The 22,392-nt window shown below is 38.0% G+C and overlaps 1 protein-coding gene across 2 annotated transcripts in view; it reads left to right on the forward strand.

The window, feature by feature from the left end:
* Window positions 1-21,994, forward strand: part of PARP8 (poly(ADP-ribose) polymerase family member 8) — a 125,640-nt gene extending 103,646 nt beyond the window's left edge. For both annotated transcript variants that reach the window (XM_074812588.1, XM_074812587.1), the window contains exons 16-26: window positions 2,790-2,915; window positions 4,426-4,491; window positions 5,836-5,903; window positions 6,268-6,316; window positions 7,134-7,246; window positions 7,413-7,485; window positions 9,434-9,503; window positions 11,294-11,370; window positions 12,290-12,359; window positions 15,425-15,509; window positions 16,139-21,994. In XM_074812588.1, coding sequence (XP_074668689.1) covers window positions 2,790-2,915; window positions 4,426-4,491; window positions 5,836-5,903; window positions 6,268-6,316; window positions 7,134-7,246; window positions 7,413-7,485; window positions 9,434-9,503; window positions 11,294-11,370; window positions 12,290-12,359; window positions 15,425-15,509; window positions 16,139-16,241 — 900 coding nt within the window. In that variant the 3' untranslated portion in view covers window positions 16,242-21,994. The remainder of the gene's footprint in view (window positions 1-2,789; window positions 2,916-4,425; window positions 4,492-5,835; window positions 5,904-6,267; window positions 6,317-7,133; window positions 7,247-7,412; window positions 7,486-9,433; window positions 9,504-11,293; window positions 11,371-12,289; window positions 12,360-15,424; window positions 15,510-16,138) is intronic.
* Window positions 21,995-22,392: the final 398 nt, after the last annotated feature.

A 22,392-nucleotide genomic window follows, 5' to 3' on the forward strand; every position in this document is an offset into this window, starting at 1 on the left:
CATGTGCATTGTACATTAGGTGCAAACAGCTGACAGGAGAGATGGTCCTGGTTAGCTCTCACTCTGTGTTTTATGTAGGTATCACTGTTGCAGTCATATGTGGAGATTGCTCTAGATGTCTAGAATACCTGTGCATCTGCAGTGCTTTGCTGTAGAGTACTGAAGTGATTACAACCTTAACAGTGCTTTAAAAAGTTAGATAAATGTTTTTGTCAATTGTCCCATTGGACCTAGGTGACTAAATCGCTAAGTTTCACTCTAGTGATAACATTGCACCTAGCTCACTACATCTAATCTGGTTGAGCTCCCATTCCTGCTTGCAGAAAGATTTCAGCACTTCTAGGTTTTGATTCATCTAAACTGTTTTGAACATTAGTTTAGGATAGTGTGAATCACAGCATAAACTATCATCCATTGATTATAAAGGGAGCCTAGGCTGACTGGTAAGAGTTAGGTGTTCACATTGTGCATCTCTACATTTTGTCAGATGAATCTTCCTCAAAATCATTTTGTGTGGCGAAGGAGCCTAAATATAGGTTCCCATTGTTAGAAAACACATCCTGTTTTTTCCTGCTGTGCTTTCAGCTAGTTTTCTAAGGTATACACCCCTACTTTGTCACTCCAAATATTCTGATGGCTCCTCCTTAATAGTAAGTCATTATACTTTCTTAAACTTTCAAGACCAAACTCACCTTACCTTTATTTTAGTCTCATAGTCAAAATGTCTGAAAATTAAATGCCTGATTTCTTGATGGTTCAGACTTCCTGTAGAGAATCTCTGGAGAGAGGGGCACTGTCTGGGAGAGTGATGTTGTAAGAGGGAATTGTCATCAGCAAGTGTTGTCTTATTGTTCTTGTAAATATTGTAATCCTTACTTTCGCACTTCAGTACCTACTGTTAAAGAGAAGTAGTTGAGGTCCAGTAAGGACATTTATTAGATCCACAGCACTTACTATTACCAAGAAATACATATGCAAGTTTGTGTTATAATGTTTGTATTAGACTTACCTCCCAGCTTAAGTTGCTCTGCATTCCATCTGCTCAAAACAGTGATCCCAGGGGAAACTGGGAGTTTAACTAAGACTAATCTGTGCATGTTTTCCCCCATCTCAGAGCAATATGCAGGTATTATGGTTAGAAACAATATAGGAGTAAACAGTTTAAAGGAGGGCTTTGGGATGGTGTTCTAAGAAGAACTGTGTCAATTTTCAGACAAAGTCCCATCATGCAAATCATAAAGCAAGACAACTTTGGGTCACTGTATTAAGAGATCTGGGGCCCCAAACAACTCTTCCCTAGTAGTGTTTTGCAACTGGAGGCTAAGAAGGGCTTCTGAGAAGTGGGATGTACGAACTCTGGCTCAGTTTCATGGTGATACATTGAGAGTTGCAGGCCTGTTCCTTGACCTGGTTGTGTGCGCATACTCCTGGTCTCCTTTGCAAATGCTAATGCAGGTGCCTTGTTTTGAAACATTCATCACACTTAAAGGTATTATAAGCTGGAAAGTAATCAGAGCACCGTGGAGGAAGGGATCATTATGTAAATAACTTCATTTTTCAGTATATCTGAGATATTTAGTAACTGGAACTAAAGGAATATTTTTAAAGTCATGGAGAAAATCGTCCATTCATGCTAAAGGAGCAGAGGAGGAGAATGACGACAGTATGACTCACTGCAGCGCAGTTCCTTTTCCCTTTCATCATCGTCCTTACTTTCATTCTGCTTCTCTAAAGGACCATCTTTTTTATTTTTGTCCAAATGATCAGATATGATGGCAGCTATGTAAGAACTTCTAGAATAGCTTGAGCTTTGAGATGAGATCTGATCCGTGTGGAGTTGTGGGAGGAACCAGGCATGCCTACTAAGTACGACTCATCTCAGCTTTTCCTTTCTTTCATGGAAAACTCTGTTTTCACACAGGAATGTTTTCAGAAGGCATGGAAAAAATGGGGAAATGAGTTAATCTGCAGCTGCATTTTTATGTAGCAACTTTGGATTGCATTATGAGCTGGATTTACTTTTCACAGCTGCCAGAAAGCTGCATTCTCTCTGATTTGTGATTGCTGTATTCTATTTTTAACCTCTGAGTTATTAATTTTGAAACAATTATACAGAAATTTGTTGTTAAGTGGTATACGTGCCTGTGTGTACATATGTGAATACATGCCTGTATGCACATTACACTTATGATCTTATGGTGAAATCTTGGAAATAATAGATATTCAACGCCATGTTGTAATTTGTACAGCAAGATGGAAGAAAGAAGGTGTCCCAGTGTGAGCCATGCAAATGACTGTTAAATCATTGCACTGTTCTGGCTTTAGCAGAAGCAATGTTTACAAGTGTTTCTATGATTGCGGTGTTCGGGAGAAGAGCAGGCAGTGGTACAGATTCACAAACCCTTCCTCATTCCTGAGCAACATTTTTCACTGGCATCTCCTGTACAGAGGTACACAGATCCAGCACGACTTCAGTTCCCTAGAGAATGAATTTAATCCAGGAATTAGCATATGTGCACAAGAGAAAGCAGGACTGCAAGCAATGTATTTGACATCATAATACATTTAGGATCAGGTGCGGGTCCTACTTACACACCTGGAATAATGTACCTGATGCCTGTTAAGGTCAGTGGAAGAATTTCAATCCTGAACTATGTCCTGTGGATAACATGGTTTTCGTAATATAGGTAACAGTGAAATATGGTATTACTATAATGTGTGAAAAAAGCAGACTGGAAGATACGGTATGAAAGTACATACATTGAATAAATATTTTTCATTATTCCTAGGTGGTTGATCTGTTAGTATCCATGTGTCGGTCTGCATTAGAGTCACCTAGGAAAGTTGTCATTTTTGAGCCATATCCTTCTGTAGTTGATCCTAACGATCCTCAGATGCTGGCCTTTAACCCCAGGGTAAGTAGTTATCTTTCATTATGTCATAGCTTGGGTTTAGTCGTGCATGAGATTTCAAAGCAAAGCCTTCTTCTGGAGGAGTCTCCCTTACTATAAGAGAGAAAGCTCCAGCATATAGCACAAGTGGGTAACTATTTTCAGAACTTTTAACGTTTGTAGTTGTCCCTGAGAAGGTATTTGAATATGAACTCTTGTGTTCAAAGTTATGTTGAAGCCAATACATTCTTTTAGGGTACAAATTCTAGATGCAAAATTTTGTATTCCTGGTGTCTTTCTCTCTGTGTACGCATTGGACACAAAGACAAAGATGGCCTTTAGGAGGTGTAGACCATGTAAACTGGGGGATTTCCAGTCCATCCTTTTGTTCTTAGAGCGGTTATTGTTATCATCTCATTTTCTCTTTGCAAACAATTATGTCCTTAAATGTAATTTTATCAAATGTTGACACAATAGTTGAGTTTTGTACAAGCATCAGTTTTGAAATAAAGAATTGTGTTTGCACTATTTGCTTCTCAGGCTGCAAATACTGCCTCTCGGGGAAGCCCTCGAGAAGCCATGAACTATTACATCTCACTTGAGCCATCCTCAAGGGCATAAATGGGAACTTTGGATGTTCTGCATTTGGATGCATTTCACTATTTTCTGAACAAAGGCCAGCTAGCAGTGGTTCTTCCTCAGGAAGGGGCAAACATGTTCTGTAGCATGTGGGAAGAAAGACTTGCCAGGAGGTGCTTGGAAGGGGGTTGATGAGGAGACAGCTAGTCTGGTGGCTGGGCAAGACAAGAGTTGGAAGCAGATGAGGGAATATGAAAGAGAATCACACCAGAGTGGAATGGAGAGAGTCCCTGAGCTGGCAGGGCCCACACCACCTGCTCCCAGCTTCTTGCCAGCATGGGCAAGGTGAAAGCCCATGGGCAAATGTTGGCAAGACCCAAAGATGGGTAACAGTGAAGCTCCTGAAGGTGACGTGACATGTGGAGCTGGTGAAGCACAGACTGCTAAGCTCATCCACTCAGAAATGGTGGAGCCATCTGGTAATGGTTCCCAAGCAGAAGGTAGACGAGGATCAGGGTGAGGCAGAGGGACAACTGAAGGACCTGTGATGTTTAATAGAGCTGTAAGCAAAATAAACACATCTGTTTGTTTAGCATTTTATTTAAAATCTATATGTCACTGCTTTATTTAACTTCATAGAATGTTGTCCAAATAACTGTAAGAACCTGTGTTTAAGAGTATTTGTTTAAAAAGTGAGCTAATTTTTTGAGTGTGTTGGAGATTCTAGTGAAATTCAAGGAGAAACAATCATGATAATATTTTTTCAGGGAATTTTCCTGCACTATGAATGAGTCTACATGAAGTGAAAGGAAGCTATTAGTTAGAAATGTTTGAAAGGATTGTTTTGCTGAACATTCATCCCGGCATTTGTTTTAGACACACAAAGTATTTTGGGTTTTGTAGAGCCAAAGACTAATATGCTTTTAATTTATTTGTTTATTTTATGCTGTATCAGAAGAAGAATTATGACCGAGTCATGAAAGCATTGGACAGTATCACTTCTATTAGAGAGATGACACAGGTGAGTTTAAAAATCTTTAGCTAGCTTAATTGCTTGTTTCTAGAACTAGGAAGATGTTTATTTGGCTTGCCTGTGATGGGTGAGGAGGTCAATAGTATCATCTCTCTCATATAGAGCTGTAATAATGTTAAAATGTGTGTTAAAAATACCAAACCTAGAGCATCTATAATGACAGTCAAATAATAGCGATAAAGTAGAACTCAGATCTTTTGAAGTTTAAATAAGAGGTAATAACAGCAGAACAGGCATTGTAATGAGATAACCATCAACTGCTGCATTTCTGGAAATATCAAAGCCAAACTGAGTCTTTTATTTCCAAAGCAAAAGAAATTGATTTTTTTGACAGTGTTTTGAATGATAGCTTTATTTCTGTTATAGAAAACCACTTGATCAGTTAAGTATGGTTGGGGACTTGGAAGGTTGGGTCTCTTGGGATTACTACCGTATGATTTCTCAATATTCACAGTGGGACAGAATCTGATAGCCATACTTAGGTTTATTGTTACACTTCCTTTCGCAAAAAACCCAGCTGATTATAACTGATTATTGAAATCTCTTCCATGTACCTTGCTATTCTACCTGCTATATAAATGTAACCTCACAACAGTTTATAAATCTTACTCTATATGTATTCATAAAGTACTTTGGGATCCTGGAATGAAGAATGAGGTGTTTAGGGAGGAGTAAAATAAATTTAAAATCAAAATTCACATATTTTTGTTACTTAATGTATGATCTTGTAAATATTTAAAAATTGTGGTATTTCTGTTACCTAATATAATGTCTTTTGGAAAGAAAAATAACCACCATTTTGCTTTTTTTTTAATGTTAAAATAAATCTTGGACTGAAGAGTTTTAAAGGGGTGCTTTGCACTGTGACTGAAATCAGGAAAGGTTTTCAAAGGGATTATAAGATGATATGGTATTTTATTTTACCAGTTTAGGCTGTGAAACAGTTAAAAAAAATAAAGTGAATTATCTTGGGATATTTTGAGAGACTTAATTTTGTGAAGTTCTAGTCCAATTTCTTAATCCAAGATCTGAACATAAATAGATGTCTTCTCCTGCTCTCCCTGAGATCACCAATGTTTGCTATAATATACTCATTTTGATGCTAATTATATGCTTATTATTTTACTCCAGGGAAAATAATTGCTATATTAATTCTTGTTGTCAAAATACATTTATAACTGTACAACGCTGTATGTCAGTAAAACTGTGATTTAAGCCTAATAATGAGTCCCATGTATTCATTTTAATAGATGAAATCTTAGGCAATGTAACATATAAAATTTAACCTTATAATTTCAACTAGAAATAAAGAATGCAATTACTCTTTTCTAGGCACCTTACTTGGAAATAAAGAAGCAGATGGATAAACAAGACCCCCTTGCACATCCTCTTCTACAATGGTATAAAATAGACTCACATGAGATGATAATTATTAAAGTACCAAGTTAAATGAGTGATCACTTCACCAGTGTAATTTGGTATAAGCTCACCCTCAGAATTAATGTCAGGGTTGACATTTGCAACTGCAAGTGTTTCTGGACTGTTTCTGGACCTCATCTGAGCACTCTGAAAACACTGGAAAAGATCCAGCTTATTTGTACAGCCTCTGATCTAGTTTTCTAGTCAAGATTTGGTCGATTTCCATCTGATAGATTCAAAGGCCTGCAGCTGGGTGCTTTGTGGTGGCCATTCATAACATATTTTTAAGAAGAAAAGTTCTGTTTGGTTACCATGTCTAATACATCTAACTGTTTCTTATTTTAGGGTTATTTCTAGTAATAGATCACATATTGTGAAGCTACCAGTGAATAGGGTAAGTGTCTGTGGGTTCTTTATTATTTTCTCATTTCTTGTGGCTCGTGTTAGCATTTTAGGTGGGAGTCTCCTAGCCAAACATAGGTGTCTACATTCAGACAAATCACATGGACTCCATTAATAGACAAGGGAGAGGAATAGTCAGTTTCAGGTCATGACTCATAGAATCATGTTGTGAATATCTAAAATAGGTCAAAGGAATAATGCTCGTAAAAAGCCTGTTTGAGGTGAGTAGCTTGGATACAAGTGTCCACCTTGTAGTTATCTGAGATTGGTTGAGAATAACTTCAATCTTTTGTTACCATATAGAATATTAGATACAGAACTGTACAGAAAACAGTGCACACAAACATGATGTACTAGGAGATCCACATATGAGTACACCTTAAAAGAGTATAGCTCTTGAATTTTAGAGGGATGGTGCTGAGCTTCATTTCTGAGTATGTGTGCCTCTGATCCTCTGATTAAGGGCATAGTAATCTGCAGCCTTTCAAATCTGAACCTTAGTTCAAAGCCATCTCTGATCAGAATACCATGATGAAATTGTTCAATTTAATTACTTCACTAGAGCCATATTAGGGTGAAATCTGTTTCAGATACTTCGGTATGTTTCATAAACTGAAAGACATTTTTACTGTTTGATTTCAGGTAAAAACTATGGTAATGAGACCAATTTCAACTTAGTTCACATAGTTATTTAGATGCAGTTATGTATTGTGTGAAACAGCATGGTATCTGAAGAACTACCGTTATGGAAATACAACACTTCTGTGTTAATGAACTGCTTTTCACTTGTGCACTGTTATGTTTTACAGCAACTGAAGTTTATGCACACTCCCCACCAGTTTCTGCTTCTCAGCAGTCCACCAGCCAAAGAATCCAATTTCCGAGCTGCTAAAAATCTCTACGGAAGTACCTTTGCATTTCAGTAAGTACATATATTCATATTAATCAAAGGTTATCAAGATGCCATGCTATTTTTTTGTTCTTGCCATCTGAGGTTTACAGCTGTGAATTTATTGTTTTAAAGCATTACTTATTTAATTTTGCATTTTATAGTGTGGATTTTAGCGCTTGCTTTTTCATTTTTTCAGTGGTTCACACATTGAAAATTGGCATTCCATCCTGAGGAACGGCTTAGTTGTGGCTTCCAATACGAGGCTGCAGGTAAATAGTAGACTAAATAGACTTTAGCTATTGATTACATGCTTAAGCAAGTTTTCAGACCATGTTGGTTCTGATAGTCATATAGGTTGAAAAAAGGGGTGATTTCAAATACCCTCTTGTATCCTGGAAAAGGTACTTTTCTGATGCAATTAAAATGATATAATGCATCTGCTAAAATGGCTAGAAGATCCTATTGCTGGAATCAGTGTTTCAGTTTTACGTTGCAGAGCAGCACCTCCAGGAGGCTTAGCTCGGTACTGCTTAAAAGCAGTCGGGATTAAAATTTAGAGCTACATAAATTATCTCCATGTTATAGGATCCAAGAGCATACTAGGTTTACAGGAACTGGATTTACAGCATCTTCTTTTCCCTGGTTTCCTTGGGATTGAAAATATGAGTGTATTTGCCAGGAGGGAGCTATTGCAAACTTCAGTTCATTTTCTCAGACTGAATCATCAGGAGAGCACTATTGCAGAGCAAAGTAGCAAGTACCAGAGGGACTGGGGAGCTGTAACTCAGAGTATTTTAGCATCATGTGTTTGACAGCTCTTCCCCAGAGCTGAGTCCATGATACCTTGGAGGAGGATCCCAGGGTGCTGGCTAAGGATTGGGGTACAGAAGACACTGAAAAAAAAAAGGAAATGGAAATCTCTGCTGTTCCTCTTAGTGGTTTGGGTGTATTTATTAGTATATTTGGAAGATAATTCCCCAAGAAAGCAGGATTTACACACTGAAATTCACCAAAGTAAACCCCTTTGTTTGTGTTTATTTTTTTGTTGAGGGTTGACATACTGGGAATAGGAGGAAGCAATAAAGCCCTGTTTTATATAAGTCATCATTTTTAGATCTCTCTCACACCTAAGACATATCCTGAGCCCAGTTCATCCCATTTACCCCAGTACCAACCAGTCAGGAAAAATATCTACTCACCAAGGATCCTATACAACATTGTAGGATCTGGAGGAATGAAAGCATGTTTGCACATTCCTGTGAGAGCTCTGGCACATTGCAGAGGTGATGTAAATATCATTGGGTCAGAGGAAAGAAATAAGGGTGAGCATGACTCTGAAGCCCAGTGGTCACAACATCTGCCTAGGTAGGAAATACTCTGGGTTCTCATTTGTGCTCCAACAGATACTTGGTGCGTTTTCTTTAGAGGCTTTTCCACATAAAGCAGTCAGTCCCTGGTGGAGAAGTGAAACCCATACTTCCCCCTTTCCGACAAGAAAGTGACTGCAGGGCTAATAAAAAGTGCACACTTCTGTTGCTTAGCCCAAACTTTGTGACATGAAACAGTGATGTTGGTGAAGAATAGTCTTCCCTTTCATCTGTTCCTCTCAGACAGCTGGTAGCTTTGTGACTAAAACACAGTCCTGCAGTGATGGAATATGCATGTCTGAACTGGGTCAGGCAAAAGCTTGGTTGAACCCATTCCTCCAGTACTCAGGCTGAACTAGTGATTACGTTTTTCTATAGCATATGAGCAGTGTCATCACCATCTCTTCCTTTCTTACCTTAAAAAAAAGAAAAGTAGCTGTTGCTGCTGTTGATTCACAGAGGCTAGTTTAGGCTATGCTTCCTGCCAAGGTTTTGATGTGAGACACATGCTGAGCTTGCTCAGCCTTGTTAAGGCTGAGGTGTATTTATCCATATACAGAAGCACCGTCTGTGGGCATCCATTGTGATAATGTTACATTTAAAACGAAAATGCAATTTTATATATAAATCTGTTGTAAAATTATGTTTGGGCATTTGGACATGGTTTCCAGAATATATTAGTATTTTAGTTGTATATTTGCAGCATGGTTTTTTTAAAGACTGCCTTATTACTAGGTAATATATTAGTGCTACGGGGCAGATGCTTATCTGCATTTCAACCTGTTCCTATCGTTATTATTTTGTCCAGATAACCAAATTAATGTTAAACAATCACTTCGCTCTTTTTCAGCTCCATGGTGCAATGTTTGGAAGTGGAATCTACCTTAGTCCATTGTCAAGCATATCATTTGGATACTCAGGTGATATTTATATATCACTCTAAAGTTGGAGAAACATAGCGGGGTGTCTTAGTACACTGCTTTTCTTACCAGCTTCGCTGTTTACAACACTGTATTAAATTTGGTCTTTGTCGACCAAGATTTAATTTATTCAAAAAAGAGAAAATTAAATACCTGTCCTCATTTTCCAAGGTTCAGAGTATCTTTAAACTGTGCTTGATGTAAATAGTAGCTGATAGTGGATGTTGTACTGGTTATGCAGTGGAAATCCAACTTTGTGATTTTTTTGTCAGTATCTGCCTAAGTTCATCTAACATTATCTGTGGATTCATGGGCTTTTGTGACCTGATCTGACAAAACAAATACTCATCAATAGACATGTTCAACTGTGTATATTTAAGATTATTCCTAGCTATCACCATGTCAGGATTACATAGGAAGTACAGGACAATGTGTTTATTTTAGCATGAGAAGGGGAGGGAATGTAATTTGTCCCACTAATAAATCCGAAAGTGAGTCGTGCAGAGTTTACCATATAAGAATTAAATCATAAATAGAAGCATAATAGAAACAAGATACACCAATGTGTATATTAAGAAACTTAAGAGATTTTAAAATACGGTGACTTTTTCCTTTAGGTATGTTGTGTTTACCATTTCCTCACATACAAAAGTGCTGATATAGTTAAATGTATGTTTGTGTGCATGTAGATAATTCTGAGAGTTTAGTTATTTCTGATTTTCAGTATTTTTAGGTAATGTCACAATTCATTTTAAGAGCTCAGCATTTTTTACTACTATTTATTGAATTTCAATATCAATAATCTCTAAAAGCACTTTTAGCTCTTCAGAGATTACATTAATATCAAAGCTTTTTAGGATTTACTAAAAGTGCAGGTTGCAGTATCATTATCTAACAAAATGCCCTTCTTTTTGGACAACACTGCTTTGTCAGCTTCACTGTGTTTTTTCTCATCTCTCTACCATTCTTGGTCCCTTCCATCCAGTCTTCTCCAGAAAGAAGGCCTGTGTTCCTATGAAGTATGTAATACTTGATGCCAATAAAAACTAGAGAGGAGTCCTACACTCCCTGTTGCTTCAAGGAGTTAAACTTCCCCATAATTCAGTCTGTGTTTGCGAACTGACCACAAATATGGGATACTGGAAAGGCAAGGAAGCTTGTAGTAGCACACAATACTGGAATTTTACATAAAGCAACATGAGGAATATAGAAGAGATCTAAGGCACAAATGTAGGTGTTTAGGTTTCTGAAGTGGAAATTATATCCAATGTAGCTGACAAATAATTTAATACTTTTACATGTAGATAAAGTAATTAAACCAAGATAGACTAGTCGTAAAAATTAGTTAGACTTCTACTAAGTCTAAAAAAAGTGATAAAGATTAATATCTAAAGTTGTTTCTCTCATGATTTTACTATTCTACCCACAGTAAGTCAGACTGTGTTACTTCAGCCTGATTAGGGTCAGTTAGACTCAAGACATGGTGGCATGCAACTTTGTTCAGCAACCACCTAAGAGCATTCCTGAGCTGAATTCAGTGGCATTTAAGCTCAGATTTATCTGCTTTTGCACCTTTTGCTAACTTAACTTTCCTATGCTCTTTGCAATATGTGCAGATGGTAATTTGCAGGTTTAAACTGAGATGTTCTGTGACAAAGTTAACTAGCTTTTTGGGTGCCATGCAAAGGACTGTGATTCCCACTGTGCTTCGTGTTTCATTCTTCATACTTAACTTTGCATATGATGGTATTAATATGCCAGGATATCTTACATGATTTTAATATTCCTAGGGATGAACAAGAAGCAGCAGAAGGTGTCAGCTAAAGATGAACCAGCTTCAGGCAGTAAGGGCAGTAATACATCACAGGTACAGTACATCAACCATCTCTGGAAGACTTACAGTTTTATGCTTGGGAACTTGATAGCTGAGAAGGAGGTAGTGTTCCCTTCATGACAGCTAACGGTTTTATTTTATTGAATGAAATCAACAGCTTCAGAGACTGCAAACACCAAATCAGCCCAACTGCTTTTAATAATAATTTACAGAGTATACTGCAGGTCTTGTGCCCTTCTTTTCCAAGCAGAAGAGTTTAGGAAGAGAATGAAAATGAAATACAGATTGCATTATGACCCTTAGCAAGTCCTTGCTTTCTGAGTGCTAGACTTGCAGAAGAAAGATACAAAAGGATTTGATAGTGGTTATTGCTGGAAAATTAGTAACATTTCATTTATAGCAAGTAGTTTTTTCTTTTTTGTGGTTTTTACATATTAAAACATTACAATTCAGCTTTATCTAAAGCAAACTTGCAGCTTTTATATATTGGGCTAAATTTTGAGAAAGAAATCTTACATCTGTCTGCATAGTTAGCTCATAGAAACTACAGAATAATCTGATTTTGGAGAGAGATCAGTATGTAACAGCAGAAGCCCTCAGAAATGGCAAGGCCAGTAAAATTTCGGGTAGTAGCCAAAGAATCAGTGATCAAATTCACCTTTTTTTTTCTGCTGTCAATTTGTTTATCACTGACACTGACATTTCTAATAATTCATTCTGTAATAATTCAGATATTTTCTTTCTGGATAAAGGAGTTCAAATCCAGACAAATAATATATATGCTTTTAGAAAGTCTATTACATTTGCAAATACAATAGAAAAGTTTTAGAAAGACTGCCTCTATCTTTGTTCACTAATAAACCACTGAAAATAGCAGCCCTCTCCTTTGTTACTTTTTCGCTCAGTTTGTCTTACTGCACTAATTAAGTTTTCTCATGTTTTTACACCTCAGTCACAGAAGAAAGGACAACAGTCACAATTTCTGCAAAGCCGTAACTTAAAATGCATAGCCTTATGTGAAGGTAAGCTGAAAGCCCTTGAAAAACTGGTTTAGTCGTGGACACAGTATTACTGGATGCAAATCAGTGAGACCTTTAGTTCCTGTACTGGTTGGTTTTAGGTAAGAGACTACTGGTAGGCGTACAAGTACTTACTTAATAGCTGACCTTTATATTACAGTTCAGAACATTTCCCTCTTCGAACAAAACCTGTAACACATGCTGAACTTCCATGAAATATTCATATGCACTTAGTGACTGATCATCTGGTCTGTCTTTCAAATGTGATCATATTCCTAAGCCATCAAGATAACCCAAGTTGTGGCCTTTATTTGAAACACTGACTTCCTGCAAGCTCTTGACAAATGCATTCAACACCTAAAAGTCAGAAAAAACAGCTTTGCTATTGAATTTCCAAATAATTTTTCACTGCTCAGGCAAATACACTGTTCATATGGTAAGAAGTCTATGCTCTGACTGCTTCAGAAATTTTGTGAAGCTAAAATCCAGTGCATATGAGTACAGTCATTCTTGAAAGACTTGGCTATCTTTTAATAACTAATGAAACCTCAGCAGGTTTTGAGAATGAAGAATTATGAAATTTGAATAAGAATTGTAACAGTAATTGGTAATTAGTCTCATTGGCCAAACAAAGAGAAATTATATTAAACTTGTTTTGTCCTTCATTTAGAGCATCTGTTAATTTTTAAAAGTAAAAGTTAAGACAGATGGTGGAGAAGATGTTATTACAAAATGGAAGCTTTAAGCTATATATGCTACTTTTTAATACATGTATTTTTGAGAAGGTTCAAGGGAAATATCTAATATGATTAAGGAGATGTCAGTCAACATGAAAATGCAATTTGATCTGAACAGAAAAAACAGAAGTTTAGTTCTAAGACGCTCAGAAGAAGATATGAAATTAATCTAGGGTTTACTAGAATTTACTTGGCCTTTAATGCTTGAAGTTTCTAAATAAACATGACATCTTTCACGCATTCTTTCCTCGCACTTACTAAGAGATTACTGATTTTATAAGGGTGAATTTTAAATATTTGGTAAAATACTCATAATCACTTCATTTTTCTGTGAAAAGAAGTGTTTAGGGGAGGTGGTTAATACAGATTTTAAATAAAATTAATTACAAGAGATAAATGTTTGTTAAAAATTACAATTCATGGAAGAAATGGTATAAGAATTGGTTATGCATTTGTTCATGGTAGGGTTAGAATAGAATAGAATAGAATAGAATAGAATAGAATAGAATAGAATAGAATAGAATAGAATAGAATAGAATAGAATAGAATAGACTCTTCCAGTTGGAAAGGACCTACAACAATCATCTAGTCCAACTGTCTGATCAACTCAGGGTTGACCAAAAGGTAAAGCATGTTGTTAAGGGCATTGTCCAAACGTTTCTTAAACACTGACAGGCTTGGGGCATTGACCACCGCTCTAGGAAGCCAGTTCCAGACTTTGACCACCCTCCCAGTAAAGGAATGCTTCCTGAAGTCCAGTCTAAACCTCCCCTGGTGCAGCTTTGACCCATTCCCACATGTCACAGAATCACAGAATCATTCAGGTTGGAAAAGACCCTTGGGAATGTCCTGTCACTGGATACCAGGGAGAAGAGACCAGCACCTCCCTCTCCCCTTCCTGTCCCCAGGAAGCTGTAGAGAGCAAGGAGGTCACCCCTCAGCCTCCTTTTCTCCAAACTAGACAAGCCCAGAGTCCTCAGCCACTCCTCACAGGACATGCCTTCCAGCCCTCCCACCAGCTTTGCTGCCCTCCTCTGGATGCATTCAAGGACCTTCACATCCTCCTTAAACTGTGGGGCCCAGCACTGCCCACAGCACTCAAGGTGAGGCCGCACCAGCACTGAACACAGCGGGACAATCACCGCTTTTGACCGGCTGGTCATGCTGTGTCTGATGCACCCCAGGCTGCGGTTTGCCCTCTTGGCTGCCAGGGCACGCTGCTGGCTCACCGTGAGCCTGCTGTCAGCCAGCACCCCCAGATCCCTTTCTGCAGGGCTGCTCTCCAGCCACACCTCTCCCAGTTTAATCCTGTGTTTGGCCTTACTCCGACCTAGGTGCAGAATCCGGCCTTTCGACTTGTTAAATTTTAATCCCATTAATCATTGCCCAGTTCTCCAGTCTATCTAGATCCCTCTGCAAGGCCTCCTGTCCCTCAAGAGAGTCAACAGCAAACTTGCTAATGGTGCATTCAACTCCTGCATCCAGACGGTTGATATATATATTGAGTAGAACTGGCCCTAGAACTGAGCCCTGAGGACACTGCTAGTGACTGGTCACCAGCCAGATGTAGCCCCATTCACTACAACCCTTTGAGCTCTGCCTTGCAGCCAGTTCTTCACCCAGCACACCGTGAACCCACTCACCCACAGTTGGACAGCTTGTCCAGAAGGATGCTGTTTAAATGCATGTCATGATTTTTTCTTTTCAAATACAGATTTATAGTATAGCTTCTACCTAGCAGTAAAAAGGTTTGTTTCCTGTGTTGTCCTCATTCTGGTGGAAAACAACCCATGATCAAATACATTGCTGTTTTCTAAACATTGAGCAAGTTTTGGCAAGCTTGTGATACCCTTGAGTCATAATTGGTATGCTTAACTTTTTAAAGTATTTGGTAGTATTGCAAACCCCAGATTTGTCACATCTGTTTCAGGCTTTGTCTTTGACATTTTCAGCTCAGCCATCATTAAACACAAGTATCTGTGTTCGAAAGGCTGATTAGTTGACTCAGATCCTCCTTAACAGTCCTATTGCCATTTAAAATCAGTTTTTAATAAATACACTTTTTCATTTTTCATTCCAATTAACAACTGGCTCCCAGCCATCAAGCATCCATTTTTTTCTGGAAAATATAACGTATTTTGGAAACAAGAATCAAATTCATCTCCCTGTTTGTACTAGCAGTCAACTCAGAGTTTACCCCACACCACAGACATGCAGTGGAAAACTACACATTCCCAGGAAGCTATTTAAAGTATATATAAGAGCAAATCTTTTAAAGCAAATTTTCTAGGCATTTTTTCATCACTATGAAATTTATTCCTTCCCTGATAGTGATAACCTCATCCGATCTGCACAAACATGGAGAGATATGGGTAGTTCCCAATACGGATCATGTGTGTACAAGATTTTTCTTTGTGTGAGTACAAAACTTCTTTTGACATTCAACTTCTGTTCATCCTAGGCCTTTTTCCCCATGTTCCCTCCAATAGTTGTAATTGAAGTAGATAAAAGATGTTTCTTCCTAATTCTTTTTAGTATCACTTCATTTTTTTATCTTTCTCTGTACTTACTTTTGTTAGGAAATTTATGGATAAACTATTGGCAAAGGCTTAGTAGATGTTTTGTTATAGAATAAATGGAGAGTTACTGATTTTTCCCACTCTATAAAATTACCTCATGTTATAGTAAGTCTGTCCATGTATCATAAAATATCATTTCTATTTGGCTGTATGTTTTAAAGCTGAGGAACTCATTAAAGGCTTCCTGTCTATGATGTGAGCATTTCTCCTCTCACCTATGACTTGCCCTTTTGGGCCCTAGTGGCTTATTCAGCCTTAGGGTTTCAATAACAATGGCAGCCTTACCATCCTTCATTCTCCAGAGTTTAGGATCTGCATATAATGGTGAAGGTCAGCAGAGCATTTTAATAGAAAGATGTTAACATATGGAATAAGCAGTCTTGATTATTGAATGAAAGAGTTTTGGATGGTTTTAGGTAGATTAATAAAACACTAATTTGATTTTATTTTCTGTACTTTTTTTTAGTTATGAAGATGGTCAAGTGGGTGATACAAGTATAAATACACAGGAACCAAGCATTCATAAAGAGATTCTTCGAGTCATTGGCAATCAAACTGCTACTGGTTAAAAGGACCACTCTTATTTAATTGATGTGATTTGGAAGCCTTCCTCAGTCTCAAAGCTGGATTTTGAACTGAAGAAGATGCAAAAAAACTAATTTATTATTATTATTCTAAGCAAATTAACCCTTTGAATACTTACTGTTTTCTTACTTAGTATTTCTTATCTCATCAAAATACCTGACATGGTATGAATTAGCAACTGTAGGGGTGCAAAGTCTATTAATATACTACAATTAATAATAATTAAACAGGCATTTGGGTTGCTCACAATAAACAGACTTTAAAAAGGAGTTTTGTGCTGATATTTTTATATTAAACTTCAATTGGAGGTTTTAGTACTGTATCTGGTATTTTAAATTTAGAATGACTGAATTATAAGTGAGAGAGAAGATTTTATAGCGGAGCACCTGTATTATGCAGGATACTTTGCAATAAGTAAAATATTCTCATATTTAAACACAATAAAAGGTTGTCTGGAACATGTCAAATTAAAAAGATTGGTTACCTGCAGCTTCTTTGATTCATTTTATTTTACACAAATGCAGTTAGGACTTAAAGTCAGAGGTTAAAACAACAATACATTTTTTATTTAATGAGTGAAACAAAGCAAAAAGTAATGAATGGGATGGTGTATGTTTAGTTTTCTTTATCTTCTCTGGAAACACTCTTACCCATTAAGCATCTCAGTTGCATTTTTTAATTATACAAACCTACCGGAAATCCTGAAGCTGTTAACTTCCTTTTTACAAATTTGGGGTTTATATACTAGGTTATGTTTTCATCTTAACTTAGTGAAATTGCTCTGAGGTTAAATTTAGCCACATATTTAAAAGTGCATGCTGAATTGAGGCTTTTACATGACTGAGTTGATTGTTGGTACATCAGAACATACAAACAAATGCAAAATTTTACTAATTTTCTCTTGGTGAAATATTTTTATTGATTTATTCATAAGGAAAAACAAACCAGTTCAAATCTCTCTGTGCTTTAAATTAACAGCTGCTTTTTCTAAGTGAGCATGGTGGCAACACAGGTAGGGACAGGCCCAGTCTCCAAGGCATAAAGCATATCCTGTGCCCTGATGAGTGCCCTTGGCAGCCCTTAACAATAGCTGTCCTGAAGCATGAGTCACACCCTTGAATATGGAGAGCAGTTCAACCTATCTGACTGTGGAACTGTTATAAACAATCTCAGAAAGAAAAAATAGAGTGAATCCTCTATCATGTTATTTTCATAATAAAGATACTGAAGCACCAAATAACAGCACAACAGAGCACAGGCGTGTTTGTTTCTTTTAAACAGAACTTCATTAAATATGCAGTAATGGGTGATTCTTTCTTTCTAGTTCAAGCTACCCTCCCTTATTACTTGCTGCAATCAAAGTTCCATCCAGGTAAAATAGTGTTATTTGGTCTAGGAGCACAAACTTTGAGACGTATTTTAGCATTCCAGATTTATTTGCTGGGGACTTCAGTTTTTCTGGCTTCACATCCAGACTTGTAAAGGCGATTCTGTTTGCAAATTGCATTTTGCTATTGAATTTCTGTTGACTTTCACCCCCATTGGTGGACCCCTAACTTGAGAGTCACTACTCTAATTGTTATCTTTTGTGTTGGGACACAGGTTAACTTCTTGAAACAAAGAGGATTCCTGAAATTTGTCTATCTACATAAGGACTGCCTTGGGTTGTGTAAGTGTACCAAATCAGCATAATTCAGAAGTGAAGCTGAAGCCCTGGAGTAACCATCTCTCTATAATTTGTCCTGCCATATGTGTCTGAATCACTATGTTTTGCATAACAAAAAGAAGCTAGGAAGCAAGTCCACAAAGATATCCTGCGTTGACTTGCTGGGCTGATAGTCCACCACTCTGGGAGGCCTCCTCAAAAAACTAGGAGAAAAGAAAGATGGCCATGTGTGAACTGGAGAAGCCAAGTAAGCAGTCATCTTCCCTGTACCCTCAAGCTGCAGCAGGGTCACAAGTGAACCCCTTGAAGGAAGAAACTTGGAATGTAGCTATGGCAGCAAGTCAGCCTTGGTTTGCATGGTGGGGTCATGATACTGGCCATGCATGGTGCCATCATAAGTACAACCACTGGAAAGGGGAGGGAAAATACGTCTCTGCCAAATTTTAAGACTGCTCAGAGGTTTCTTTTAAATGGATGAGCAGGAGGAATGGACAGTGTGGAGAAAAGCAGGTCTCTGAGGTATATGGAGGCATTGCTGTTGTAAGGTGCCTACTTCAGGGAGTACTGAAGCAATTGACTTACACATGGGGGAGGAGGGGGATGGACAAGACTAAAAGACAGAATGTGGTGAGCACAGGTGTTACAAAACAGTGGGAGAGAGGGCAAAACTTTTCAGGGAGAAACGTAGTTCTGAAGAGACCAGGGGTTTGCTGGTAGGAAAGAAAAATAAAAAGAGGAGCTACCCAATTACTAACAGGTGGCATTAGAAGCTCGGGTCCCACACGGTGCATGGCAGGAAAAGGGACTGGGAGAATGAAGCTGCAATGTGGGGAAACACAGCCCATGGGGTTATGAGGCAGCACCATGCCCAGGGCAACTGGGCCACCTGGGAAGGTGTCACGCTGTAGGGGACAGTGCAAGGACAAAAGCCCAGTGTGACACACAAACAGCAGTTGAATTAAACCAAAAGTCACTTGCTACACAGTAACTTGGTCACTTTTTTCTTTAGCCAATATATTAACAAGAAAATTCTCAGGTGTTACATTATCTGCAGGTGAACGTGAGTCTTCAGATCATTTAACAAAGTATTAGTTCTCGTCGTTAAAAGGTGAGGGGAAAGAGGGAGGTTCTTTGAGGGTCTGTTACTCAAAAATAAATAGCCCTCCTATAGCAAACTTCAAAGCTGAAACAAAGCCTTTATCACCAAGAACTGGAATGAAGAAGCCCAGGGATGAGATTTTCTTTGGAGATTTTCTTTGAAGGATTTTTCCCTCGTGGTTTTATCCAAGGGTAGAAGTTACATGTTGCCAGATTCTTCCAAATACTTACATTCACATGGATTCCAGGGGATGAAAAATAAAGAAGAGTCATCTCAGCAAGGACCTTGTGTTATCCCCAAAGGCCTTGCATTTTCCTTCCTCTATTACCATGCACACCTATTGGTGGTAGAGCAATCTTTGTAACTCCTGCTATAAAGATGTAGGCTTTCACAGATTGCTTTTAATCAAAGAAAATAGAGCCCCAGGCTCTTCTATCTCTTTTGGTAGAAATCTCTATGAAGCCATAGCTATCTATCTGTGACAATGTCCAGCACGGAGCAACCAAGGGAATTCTTGAGAAAGAACTTTCTAACATCTTCCTATGTCCCACAGCACAGCACAAGCCCTCAAATGGGGAAGGTTTGACAGAAAAATTATGTTAATACCTTAATGTTGCACCCTAATTCTGAATTGCCAAATTTATACTTCTGAATATTTTAAACATTGAGAAAGGAATCCAAAAAATCTTGATATTCAGGCTGATATTTAGCATTCAAGGGGTTAAGCAATTTGAGTTATCTTCTCTTATGATAATGAATCAGCACAGCTGTTCTCTTCAGCAGTGCTAAACTGTTTTGATAACCTGAGTCTTTGGCTCCATATTACTTATCATTAAATGGCCAGTTTGTGTAATATTCCGCTTAATATTTTACAGGAACTAGTCGATGACACCAGAACTGTTTATGATTATATTTTTTCTCTAAAGCCCTTGAAAACCTGTTATTGATGCTGTATAATTTTAATATTATAGCTATTGATACTAAAAATGCGTCTGATGAATAATGCTAAGATTATGCTTTTGTTAATACAAATATAAGATCAGTCCAAATGAAGACTTTGTTCTTAGTTAAATTATACTTTGCTTATACCATGGAAGCAATTAGCGTACTTCCAACATGGATGAGTATAAAGTGCAAAAAAAACCCCTAAAAGGGACAACTTAATGAAGAAATTCATGATTTTAAAAGAATCACTAAAAAAAAAAAAAACAACTAAACAAATATAAAACCAGTATCTAGTTACTTAAGCATTATATTAATTTAGATGGATTTCTTCTTGGCTCTAGAAAGCCTAAGACAGATACAAAGAGCACGAGCCGTGACTGACAGGGAGGTAATGCTACAGGAGCACTCTGTAATCTTAGCATTTTCACAACAGATAGGTTTGGGGTCTGATCCTGTGTTGTGCTGAGCACCCATCAGAGGTGCTGAGGATCAGGCCCTTGAACAAACATAAGTGGTTTTTGTACTAGTCAACCCTCACTCTCCTGTAAGTCTTTTAGAAGCCGCTGAGACAAAGGCCTGTTGTGATGGGGTCAGCATGCAGACACCCACGCATTGCCTGGCCTGTAGGCCCAGGCAGGAGTTAGCAGGACTCAGCTTCTCTTTGGCTGCATGATGGCAGGACGGGAGCCATGGTGGTGAGGAGGAAGGGGAGAAGGAGCTGGGAGGGCCCCAGCAGACAGGACCCAACTGTGCCATGCGTGGCCCCTCCACCATCTGCTGGTGCTGCGGCCATCATGCCAGCAGCACTGTGGCAGCCTGGCTGGCGCTGGCCACACAGCCACTTGTCTCTTGGGGCAGGTAGGGTCCTGCAGTGCTTATTTGCAAAACCGAGGTGTTAAACTGTTGTCCTGCGCAATTACTTTGTTACAAACACTACCTCAAGGTGAAAGACGAGTCTGTTGACTAAATTGAGCAAGGTCTGTTGTCTGGAGAGTGGTTATGTGTAGCACTGAAAGTTGTTCAGAAAGGATCTTGAGTCTAGTCAGCCAGGTCTGTGATAATAATCAAATTTATTCCCTGAAGTGCTCAGGAGTGGAGGGACATTTGTGCTTCAGAAGGGGATAAATAAAAATGGGAAGATTTACTCAAAGCGGAGCAGCGTTCTGCATGCCCAGTGTTGTATAAAATGCACAGGGATGTCACCAGTAGTTTGAATTTCTGGATTTGGTTTTGGAAATGTCAGGTCTGAAAGCACTGACCTCCTCTGTCTTTCCTGGGGTGGCAGTTTTGTACCCCTGCTCGCTAGCTGGAGCAACAGCCACTGACAAGAGTGGGGGGAATAAAACACCTTGAGCTGCTGTTCCGTAGTATTTTGATTGCGCGCTCCTGCTAAGTTTCAGTCCACCGCAGAACGGCTATGATGTAAATTAGTACCCATTACACTTTACAGTGGGATTTTGTATACGTACTAGGTATAAGATTTTTGTAAGAAAAAAAGAAAAAAAAAAGAATTCAAGTAGTTTGTAGATTAGCATATCTAGCGTGTGAAAAACCTGTTGAAGATTACATTAAACATTTACCAGCAAGTCAGTAAAAGTAGTCCTTATACACAGACTTTCAATATAATTTAATGTTCTAAAAATAATTTTTGAATTTACCCAGTATGTATTGTATCTTTGAATTTTAAGAAGCAGCCACTCCTTTATGTAAACATAAAATATGCCTATGTTTCTTTTAACTCTACAGCCTTTTTTTCTCCAAATAAGTTTATTAAATTCTGTGCACAAACTAGTACTGCAGCCTGCTATTTAGCCTATGGTGCCTTAGAGTTACTACAAATATTTAACAAAATGTACATAATGTAAATACTGCCAGAAGATCACTAAGGCCAAATATTTTCTCTATTCACTTTTTACTGCACTTGCTTTCTATTGCTATTTAAGCCTCTTTTATCCAGCTTTGTAACAGTTATAACATTGTAGCCAATGTAAATGTTTACTTTCAATAAATCAGAATTTGTTCAACAAGTACTGTGCATTTGGGCACTATTTTGAGAACTCTGTTCGAAGTTAAACAGTTGTCTAAGAATTAAACGGCGTCTGAAGCGCTTTCTTGACTTTCACTAATCTCAGTGATATCTAAAGGTTATGCCATGCTTTTACACATATTACTGGAGTCAAATTTTTCTGCAGCCATCTTTTAAAAAACACTTAGATTAACAGTGAAGCCAGCTTTCCATGCTGTGTTTATCTGAATGGGTTGCACAATTGGTTCAAAGTAGAGATACTGGAATTAAAGCAGTATTTTGCATGTATAGTATCATATAAAATGCATAAGGATGTCTCAATTGCTTTTAAAGAATCCCTGTTTTTCTGTAGGGCTGTTTTTGTCATGAAAACAGAGCAAATATATGACAAACCATGTT

Source organism: Strix aluco, chromosome Z, assembly GCF_031877795.1.
Source record: "Strix aluco isolate bStrAlu1 chromosome Z, bStrAlu1.hap1, whole genome shotgun sequence".
Classification (NCBI taxonomy): domain Eukaryota; kingdom Metazoa; phylum Chordata; class Aves; order Strigiformes; family Strigidae; genus Strix; species Strix aluco.